Raw genomic sequence first — 11542 nt, 5'->3', positions numbered from 1 at the left:
AATTAGAATAGAATCAGGGACAAAGAAAGGGAATGGACTGACTATTCTTGGGGGGGAAAGGGGTGTGGGAGATGCGGGAAGAGACTGGACAAAAAACGTGCACCTATGGATGAGGACAGTGAGTGGGGAGTGAGGGCGGAGGGTGGGGCGGGAACTGGGAGGAGGGGAGTTATGGGGGGAAAAAAGAGGAACAAATGTAATAATCTGAACAATAAAGATTTAATTTAAAAAAATAAAATAAACAGAGCAGCAATTTTCAATCCCTGCTGCACATTTGATTACTTGGTAATTGAGGAGCTGTCAAAATTACCAGAATGAAAATTTACAATAAATGGGTAAAAGACAATTTTTAAGCACACATGTGCATGTGTGAACACACACACACACACCTAGTTCTCAAAATACATTCAACATCACTCAAAATAAAAAAATAACAACACTAAAACCATATTAAAATAGCATTTTCCCTCTTCCATTGACAAATATTAAAGTATTAACAACATAATCTGGGGCCACAGGGAAACAGGCACTCATACACTGAGGCACTGTGATAATGCAATTGATGCAAAACTATGTACACTTATCTTGATCTCATTTCTAGTTGTTTAACCTAAAGATACATGAAAATTTAACTGTGCCAGATTATTCATGGCAGCAGTTTTGTAATTGCATATATTTCAATGCATATGGTTATACATAGGAGAGGGGTTGAACAAACCATGGGACACACAATGGAGTACTTGATAGCTATAAGATCTTAAGATCTCTCTGAATTGATATGGAACAATTTCCAGGGTACACTGTCAGGTGAAATAAAGTGCCACAGTATCTGTAGTATGTTACCCTTTGTACAAGGAGAGAAAATAAAATATACATGTATCTATTCCTTTGTGCAAAAAGAAAGGATAAACCACAAGATGCACAAGTGTGGTTACAGGAAGTGGATAGGAATGGGGTAGAAAGGACAGAAGGAATTAGGGGGAGGAGAGAAGGTTATTTTTCTTGATAAAACTTTATAAACCATACTGACTTTTAGAGCCATGTTAATGTTTTACACATGCAAGGAAGAAGAAAGGGAAGAAGTGGGAGGAGGAGAGAGGGGAAGAGGGGACAGGAGGGAGAAAAGAAAGGAAAAGAGACTGAGAAGGAAGGGGAAGGGAGAGGAGGGGAAACAAGATGGGAAAGGAAGAGAGGAAAAAAAAAGGGGCTAGGAGAGAAACAGGAAATGTGGGGCAGGGGACCTAACTATATAAAAGCTTAAGCGACTGAACGACCGGTCACTATGACACGCACTGACCACCAAGGGGCAGATGCTCAATGCAGGAGCTTCCCCCTGGTGGCCAGTGCGCTCCCACAGCCAAACTCCCTTGGTCCCTTCCCCTGGCTTGGCAGGCTCCAATGGGCCCTGATCACTGGCCAGGTCAAGGGACCCCACCTGTGCACCAATTCGTTCACCGAGCCTCTAGTTGGAATATAAAGAAACGAATGAAATGGTATTTCAAGTGGTAACAGCTACACTGAAGGAAGGGATGAGTGGAATGGAGAACTTAAGTTTTGAATAGAGTATCTGAATTAAATGCCCTAAATCTAAAGATAAAATGAACCCTATAAACATACCTTGAATTCTTAGGTTTCTAACTTACAAACACACAGACTAGCAATTATAAAACTATTTTGTTTATTCTAGGATTGAACAAGCAAGTATGTTGGGGATATCCTGCTTTCATACTGTACACACCAAAGAATTACACATATGCAAAGAGAGTAGAAAGACCCTTCTGATATTTGGTTGGAATTAGAGATATCAGTGTTAACTCATGGATTTAAGATGTATATGTATAAAGAATTATAGAAAAAAACTTATAAACTTTTAAAAATTATGAAATAGAAGTGTGTGTGTGTGTGTGTGTGTGTACACGTGCATCTATTTCCCATCTGTCTGCTGTGAGAACTTACAAGCATTGGCACCTCAGTAGCAATGAGTATACCAACTGTCCAGATCATGGTTACTAAATTCCATTCTCCACTAAAGAAATCAGTGCTCCATGGAGAAATCACAAATTCCAGGGCTGAAGCAGAGAAAGATCAAGATGTCAAGACATGCCTGGGACTCACTTTTGTACCCAAAAGTAAATCACATCAAAGAAATGTGGACCTGTTCTTAAAAGGACTGAGAACCTGTTCCAGATTAAGGAGACTAACAGGATATGACAACTGAATATGACACATAAACTGGTTTCCATCTGCTATCAAGGGTATTGGGACAGTTGATAAAATCTGAGTAAGATCTATAAATTATACTACTGTACTCATGCAAACTTTCTCATTTTGGTCATTATATTATAGTTATGTATAAGAATATTCTTGCTTTTAGGAAATATAAATATTTTGGGAAACACACACTGAAATATTTAAGGCAAAGGATACTTACTCTCAAAAGGTTCAGAAAAATAATTTTGACAGAAAAAATATGGTACAATACTTGAAGAGTATATAGAAATTCTTTGTTTTATTCTTACAACTTTTCTATAACTTTGAAATTGTGTCAAAACAAAAAGTTAAAAAATCACTTATCCAGAGTTCATACAAAGGTAACTCTATTTACTTGTCTATAACCTACAATAAAGCCATATGTACTTCAGGGAATAGAAAGCAATATTCTTGGAGGGAAGGGATTCAGGGCAGGTAATATCAGTGATGTCTACTGCAAAGAAAAATTGTAGCAATTTCTCTGCAGGATAAAGCATGTAACTATGAAAATCGTAATCTTTCAGCATCAGATAACTATGTGGAATCATTTAATGCAAAACTGTTAGAAATACAAGGGGGACGATGGATATATCCATACTGTATTAGAACAAAAGTTTCATTAGGTGAGATTTTTCTTTGTCACTAGTATTAACCAGCCTAGCATATAGTAATCATTTAATAAATGTATTTTCACATTTACATTATATAAACTTACAGATTATAAATCTTCACGACAGAGGAACTATGTCTATTTTGTTCTCTAGTATATTCAACACTTAGCAATGGCTAGCACATAATAGGTGCTCAATAAATATTTGCTAGAAGACTAATATGAATCTGCTCTTTAATACTTGTGGGAGATTGAGTAATAACAGATATTTAATACAGCAGAATTCCAGTGGGATCAAAATATTAATATACATAATCCCTCTATCTTCTTTTTAATTTGTAACTTAGTAAGATGACACCACACTAGGATAAGATGAATATGGGCTCATCCTATATAATAAAAGGCTAATATGCAAATCAATGAAATGGTGGAACGATCAGTTGCTATGACACGCACTGACCAGGGGCAGATGCTCAATGCAGGAGCTGCACCCTGGTGGTCAGTGCACTCTCACAGGGGGAGTGCGGCTCAGCCAGAAGCAGGGCTCACGGCTGGCGAGAGCATCGGTGGTGGAGAGAGCTCTCACGCCTCCATGACAGTGCTTAAGCCCATAGGGAGTGGGCCTAAGCCATCAGTCGTCAGACATCCCTCGAGGGCTCCTGGACTTCGAGAGGGTGCAGGCCAGGCTGAAAGGACACCCCCCCATACACACACCACCCAAGTGCATGAATTTCGTGCACCAGGCCTCTAGTTACTATAAAGGTAAGCATTCATGTTATTACAGATGATATGCGTTTACTGTTTTGAATTGTGGCCTTAAATAGGCAATTAGTCTTGCAACATAATTATTGCCCCTCGCCACAAAACGTATTTCAGAGCACTGATCTAAAGCCAACATTACTACTTTTAGCAATGTCTTAACTATTTAACTGGTTAAGAGTTAACAGTGCCATGTGGCAAGATAACTCACTCAGTTTAGAAATATATTTTCTATTTATGTTAGAAGGTAATTAAAAGTTAAAATAACTAAGAATAAACAAGCAATGGAGTCTTTAAGAAGACTTTTTTATGGCCAATTGGTATAAACTGCTTTATAATTTTAATAGGCTCACATTATCAGGGATACTTTTTAAGATATTTTTCTCAAAAGCAGATTGTGATTGGTCACCAGAATTTTTTTTTTTAAAGGACTTAGCATAGGAAAATCTCAGAATGCATTCATTTCGTAGAGGACACCTTCATAAAACTTGTGATGAATACACACACAGAGCCACAATTTAAGTATTTCTTATTGTAGGTTGTAATAAGAATATTTTGAAAAATGCCTTTTGTGCTTTAGATCTCATTCAGTAGAACCTAGACACATCTTTGCAGATTTGGCAATCTTACTCTACACTCTGCTCCTAACAAATATGCTACAGAAGTAACACCAACCAAAAAACCAATCTAAACACAAAAGTAAAAACCAACCTAAAAGTCTGGTTCTCAACGGGAACAATAGCACTGGCATTTTTTGGGCTGAGCAACACAGCAGATCTACACACCTGAGCCAGCATGCCAAATGACATTCAAATATCCTGACATTCATGTACATTTTTAAAAACCTTTTATAATGTTGACATTTTAAGTCTAACTGTATTATCTAACATTACCTAACACCAAGCAATCTTTTGCAAAAACTTAGTATCCTCTGAATTTTTCCAGAAATACATGAAAATTGAGAAGATACTTTGTCCAGAACTTTACTTAATATTGTTCAACATTTCAAAGTAATGTAATAGCTTTTATTTTAGAGTAACATAATGGTTTCAATTTAAGTTATACTCACACTGTGATACAGTTGTACATTCAATTATTACACTTGGGCTAAAAACTACTAAACTACTAAAAACTACTTCCTTTTAATTTCCCCTCACTTATCCTATTATCATCTCTGTTATTCTCTAGTTAGGAAATTTATTTTTTTTAAGTGGATAAGCAAGTTAAATTATCCATGAATTGCACTTCAGGATAAGCATGTACAATGATTCATTTGGGGCGGGGGGGTGAGGGGGAGGGAGGGAAGTGTGCTTTGACAGATTTAAGAACCACAGATTTAAGGATTTATGCCCCACCACCACCCCTAGATCAGAGGCCCTTATTTGAGGAACACAAGGACACTCAGCCTAAGGAATCCATGGAGTAGCTTCAGAGCAACAGAATTCCCCAAAAGTACATACAATTTGATATACATAGCCACCTGGGGAGATAACACATAACTTTATTCCACACAAACACTATTAGATTAAGAACCATTACATGACGTTGAGACTGCATATATTGGGCTGGATTATAAACTTGGATCTGAGTGGTGGGGCGCCAAACCCAATTACATTTACAGAACTGTAATTTGCATCATTTCATCAGTGTACAATGACAACTTTAGCTTGACTAAGTTTACACATCCAATAGATGGCAGAATTAGCATTTGAACTCAGCTTGTCTCCAAGAGCATGTGTGTGCTTTTCTGAAGCAGATGGCTATTGTTTTTTCCCTTTAATCTTACTGTGGACTATCTACTGGATTGTGTCTTCTTTTGGCCTTTAGATAATTTGTACCAAAAATTATGTCCCCCATACGGTAGTTGCCCAAGCATGATTGGCAATTTGGTCACTAGAATGAGCTTTATGGAATGCACTCTGCATACTACCTTACTTTTGGCTTAATCTTTTCTCACATTCCCCCCCTTCCTTCATATTTTTACTTTCTGTAATAAAGCAAGGAACAAATACATACCACATGCTAATTAGGTAACACAGGAAATATATTAGTAAGACGGTCCTACAGAATGAGAACAAGCTTTGTTGGATAATTCAGAAATCACTTTGCAATCATTTTTATAATTCAAAACACTGTCACTTACTTTGATAACAAATACATAAGATTCAGTATATCCCAGTTTGAGAGAACCCTGGTTATCTTGGCTGCTTTCTAAAGAGCAATAAAAGGTAACTCGCAGATAAACAATAACCATTTGAAGACTTGGGCAAAAACTAGGGAGGTCAGTTGGGATGTCTTTCGGCATAAGAACCCAGACAGTGACAGGGACAATCAGAAGCAACTGCAGTGGACTCAGAGACACTGCCTATGTGGATGGTGAGAGCAAGTAACAACAATGCAAATCACTTAGTCAACTGTAGCCACCAGGTGGAAATGGGTTTTTTGCTGGAAGTGAAAAGGAAATGGAAAAGGGCTAAGATCCTTGGTTTTTGTCAATACCATCACCACAAAACACGGAGTAAGGGTAAGCAAACTTTTTCTATAAAAGACCAGGTAATAAATAGCTTAGGCTTTGCAGGCCAGACAATCTGTTACAATTAGCCAACTCTGCTATTGCAGCATAAGAACAGCCATACACATATGTAAACAAATGGGTGAGGATATATATATATATATATTCATCTCCATCAGATGATGTTTTTATTGATTTTAGGGAGAGAGAGAAACATCGATGTGAGAACCAACGTGACAGAGAAAAATCAATCAGTTGCCTCTCATATGCACCCCAACTGGGGACTGAACCCGCAACCTGGGTATGCGCTGACTGGAAATCGAACCTGGAACCTTTTGGTGCACAGGATGACATTCCAACCGAGTCACACTGGCCAAAGCATGAGGCCATATTTTAATTAAACTTTACTTATAAAATCATCACAATGCAGGACAAATAAAGCCTACAAGCTAGTTTGCTGACCCCTGATATAGAGGTCCAATAGGCAGGGGAAAACATGGATCTGAAGCACAAGAGGAAGGTCAAAGCTAAGGGCAGAGATTTAAAATCACTGTCACAAAGTGACAGGATAACCTAAAAATAGTAGAGATGAGAGACTGAATCATCATCCATTTTATAATTGTGTTCTTCAGTACTAATTTGCAAGTTTTGCAACTCTGGTCCTTGCGGTATTTTTTAATTGGGTTTTAGTTGCTTTTAAAGACAGACATAAATAGCAGCACAAAAATGCATGAGGTAAGTAAGTAGTTGTTTCCTGAAAGGAGAAAAAGTATGAAATAAGGACTTACGATTCCCTTAAATATCATTCTGACCCAATTATAAATCCTTTATACTTTAAATATTGCAGGCCACTGCAATATTTAAAGCCCCAAATGTGTATGTAATAGGTTAGCACTCCGATGTAACAAGACAAGGCAAAGCACGGGCAAGCTGGGACTAACTTTATGCTGCACCTACAGAGTACCCTATACCAAAACAAAATGGCAGACAATTTACTGAAATTGAGCCCAAAGGCTGAAGACAAAACTAAAGCAAAATAATAATAGCTTTAAAAACAAAGCTAAACTGGTTACAATATAAATATAGGCTTGGGAAGTGTACTCACTTCAAAAATTGTGAAGTTAAATTCATTACAAGGCTTAAAAACAAGCTAGCTCCACTAACATTGTACTTGATTCAAGCTTTTCAATGTTTAAAAACTTAAAATAGAAGTAATTACTAACTTATTCTTATCTTTAGGAAAAGCACAATTTAGCAAATAAACTGTATTACTCATATTTACAACAATGTTGGCTCATTAAAAGGAAAAAAAGCAACTAAAACCCAATTAAAAACATCACAAGGACCAAAACTGCAAAACTTGCAAATTAGTACTGAAGAACACAATTATAAAATGGATGATGTTTCATGTTATGTGAATTAAAATGATCTGGATATGGAAGGGGTAGAAAATAAGTGCCACTTAGTACTGCTAGAGAAAAACTTTTCTTTATACATAGCAAAAAAGGACTGCACGAAGACAGGACTACAACTTATGCTGGGGGACTGTAAAAACAAAATGACAAGGAAGGAAGGGAGGCAGGCAGGGAGGGGGGCAAGGAGGGAGGCAGGGAGGAAGACAGTCATCCAACAAGGCATACATTCATATAATAAATCACTAGACAATTAAAAACAATGTTCTACATGTGCTACAATGTGACGTGTAAAAATGTCCAAGATTATTAAATGAGAAAACAGTGCTAGCAAAACTGTGCCCAAAGAAAAAATTACACACATGTACACACATATATCTGGGTGAATCACAAAAATGTACAAACATTTACAAGAAATCTGAGTGGTACCTTGAAAACTAGTAGGATTGAAGGAGACAGGAAATTTTCACCTACTTTTCTATAGTGAAAATAAGCACAGATTATGTTTAGTCAAACATTAAAGAAAAAAACAGTATTTTGGGAAGATGGCTAGAGAAAGGATTGCTATCTATAAAACCACACCAATGCAGATACAAACCCATTTAAAATGTTTCATCATGCTCAAAGAGTATGTTAAATGAAATGGTGATATTTTTAATAAGTGCAACCACATAACCAAAAAAGAGCCATATAACTTTACTTGGAAAACCATATGGAGTTCAGTAATATAAAGTTGAAATTAAGTCTCACAAAAGCTATAATTTGCATGTGAGTCTTTGGCTGAATCCTCCCATAATGTGACTATCTGTTTAGACTCAATGCCAGAGCTGGGTCTTCAGAGCCAACAAACTCATTTTATATTTACCTTTGTAATCTGCAGTAATACAAACCCTAAAACTTCTATTACAAAACTATTTGTAGAACCTTATAAAGAGATTTATTTATTTTGAATATATGTCTCCTTTAAAAGCTTAGAGCAGAGACCAGTCCATTTTGTTTTCTGCTCAGCACCTAGAGCACAGTAAATAGAGGTACTCAATACAATTTTTTGGAGGAAAAGTAGGAACATAAAGTGCATGTGAATGCAAAACTATGAGGAATTATAAATTCTAAAGTAAAAGAGGCAAAATTAAGATGTGAAAATTGATTCCTCTGGATTGGAAAAAAAGTCATGTGACTGCATGCCCACAATTTCATTTTTACTTCCAGCAATGGAAGGAACAGTTACAGAATATTAACGTCTAAAACTACTATGGTACTAGGAAAGCAGCCTAACATCTACTTTGCAATTCACAGTAAGCAGGATACCACAGACTATTATTGAAAAATGCTACAGATTAGGACTAAAGTTTTGACACCAAGTCCATTAGTTGAGAGGAAATGAGGAATGGAGAGACAACACAGTTGCCTTCGGGATTAATGGCCAAATGAGCTGGCTTTGACTACTGAGGAAACCAACCTAAGAGTAGTATTTCTCAAATTACATTGTCAAAAGCATACTTCTGTAAAATATTTTTTAAAAATTACTAGAAAAATGATCAATACTTCAATATCACAGCAATATCGAATTATCGTATGTTTCTAGACACTTTCATTTTCTGTATTCAGCGTCACTAGATAGTACTGACCTAGTTTTGTTTTTTTAATGTCAATCTGACCTAAAATCATGCATTTGTAGTCTGAATCTGGAAAAATTCAGTTTTTTTCTTCCCCTACACAAAAATGAAGACAATCCAGACAATTAGACATTAGCAGACTTGTCATTAACTTGTTTTAATTTTGAAACATAAAACGTAAGTGTTTTAAGTAAATTAAAATTATTCTTTTAAAATGTAAACGTTAGCATTTAAGAATCCCAACTGCTATCAACCTGAAAATTTTGCTTTATTTTGTCATTTATCTTAGGACACAAAAACTGTATGAAAATATTCACTTAACCTACAAACCCCTTCACCTGTCTCCATTTCTCAAAATTTCCCCAAGTGATTAGTTGATTGCTAACAGAGTTAGCCAGGGAGATTAAATCCATTGTAAATTTAATTACCAAAGGAAGATGAAATGTTCATACATCTGGCCTACAAACTGACTATAATCGGGTACAATTTACTATAGCCTATCAGATAGGATCTACACTATTGAGAGTATAATGTAATTTACAGGGTCTCTGGAACCAAATTTCCAGACTCAAACCCACACTTTGCAATTTACAAGCTATAGAGTAACTTAAATCCCATATTCATCTGTTTCATCTGCAAAATGGGGATAACAGCAGCTAATTATTAGGTAGGTTAAAGTGCATGTAAAGTGCTTAGAACACTGCCTGGCTATATAAGCGTTGTGACTATTTAATTCTTACATACTATGCCTTCAAATCCTTTGGTAGAATTTGGATTAACAAATTGATTAATATATCACATCCCTACAATGAATTAATATTCATCTGTTAAAGATTATTTTAATTCTCTATTATGAAAATATATTCATTTATAATATTCTGTTGGGTAGGGAGGAAAAAGTTAAAAAAATCATGTAGTCTAATCTTATATTTAGAAAAGATGCTAATGTAGTTATGAAAAGTTGCACACTGCTGTAATACTTTAAGTAGCATTTGCAAAAGTGACTCAGATAGTTTACCGTTCTTCCCCAATGGGAAAAAAAATATTTAAAATAGACTGATTCTAAAATACCACTGATGGGATAATCAAATACTTTTAAGTTGGAGCTTTTAAAAATTTAGAACTGTGTACATTTATTGTATTATTCTTCCTCCACCCCTGAAAGCAGATGCTTCTTAAAATGGACTGCATCTTAGAAGAGCATTCATATTTAATAGATATGCTAACTCCAATCCCACCCTCTGACAACACACCACCACCACTTTTAAGCAAGCTCTTGAAGTGATCACAACCAACTACACATATCAACAGACAATACATCACCTTAATCACTCAATATTAAGCCGCAGATATTAGGTACAATAAATTGGGATTATAAACATAAGTCAGTATTTCTAGAACAGTGAATAAGAGTTGTAATATTGAGAAGACTCAGATTAGGTAGCTTGTGGTACCCTTAAAATGGTTTTAAAAGTTTTCAATGAAATCAATACTATTAATTTCATGTTTATTTTATAATAGGATTTTTGGCAAGCTTTTCCATTTTCAGTTAAAAACAAATTTTCTTCTCAACTAATGATTTTCATTCTACCTAATTCAGCTTAAATTGTCTATTATAGCCATATTTCATTTCATGGAATCTGAAATCTATTAATTATATATTATAGGCAACATGTCTTCAAATTTGCTTTCAAATGATGCCTACAAGGAGTAGATCAAATTTTCAAGTTTACATAATACCATACCACACTAATTTACCAATGTCTTATTCCATTCTATTTAAACAGCAGCACTAACAAAATTCTTAATACATATGCCCCACCACCTATACTATTTCCCTATGCTGCCTACTTACAAAAGAACATCTCAATTCAGCAATCAAGTTTTACAACAACTATCCTACCAAACAAATAGTGATGCACCAAGATCACAATTCTCAAGAGTTATAACATGTTAAGAGTACATGATTTACCTAAGACTGAGGGACTGTGCCTTACTTTATAAAACACAGAGATAGCCACATTGATTTAATTTCATATATGATGCTACCTATTCAATTTATTAAAATTCGTAATAAACATAAACTAGTGCTCCAAACTTATACTGTTCACGTGAAAGACACTATAGAAGACACAATAGAGACTGGCTTGCAATAAGAATTACAAATTCCTTCTACAGAGATGGAGAAATAAAAGGACAAATCTAGTTGTCTAAAAGACAATTCACTGTACACATTTTATTTACAGTTTTGTACACTGTCTTTATATGAATGGGACCACTTTTCTACTGGAGCCATTTTTTAACCAAAGCAAAAAAACCTAATACAAAGTGTTAAAATACAGCATAAAGATACAAAAACAGATATACTAATTCTAATTAGGAA

General features: G+C 35.5%; 1 protein-coding gene across 1 annotated transcript in view; it reads right to left on the bottom strand.

The window, feature by feature from the left end:
• Nucleotides 1–9207: 9207 nt before the first annotated feature.
• EIF4E (eukaryotic translation initiation factor 4E) overlaps nucleotides 9208–11542 on the bottom strand; it is a 40478-nt gene continuing 38143 nt past the window's right edge. The window contains exon 8 of the mRNA XM_006773032.2: nucleotides 9208–9255. Within this exon, the coding sequence (XP_006773095.1) occupies nucleotides 9208–9255 (48 nt within the window). The remainder of the gene's footprint in view (nucleotides 9256–11542) is intronic.

The sequence above is a fragment of the Myotis davidii genome, unplaced genomic scaffold, assembly GCF_000327345.1.
Source record: "Myotis davidii unplaced genomic scaffold, ASM32734v1 scaffold226, whole genome shotgun sequence".
Classification (NCBI taxonomy): domain Eukaryota; kingdom Metazoa; phylum Chordata; class Mammalia; order Chiroptera; family Vespertilionidae; genus Myotis; species Myotis davidii.
The sequence above is the reverse complement of the archived record's forward strand: the minus strand, read 5'-3'. Positions and strand labels throughout refer to the sequence as shown.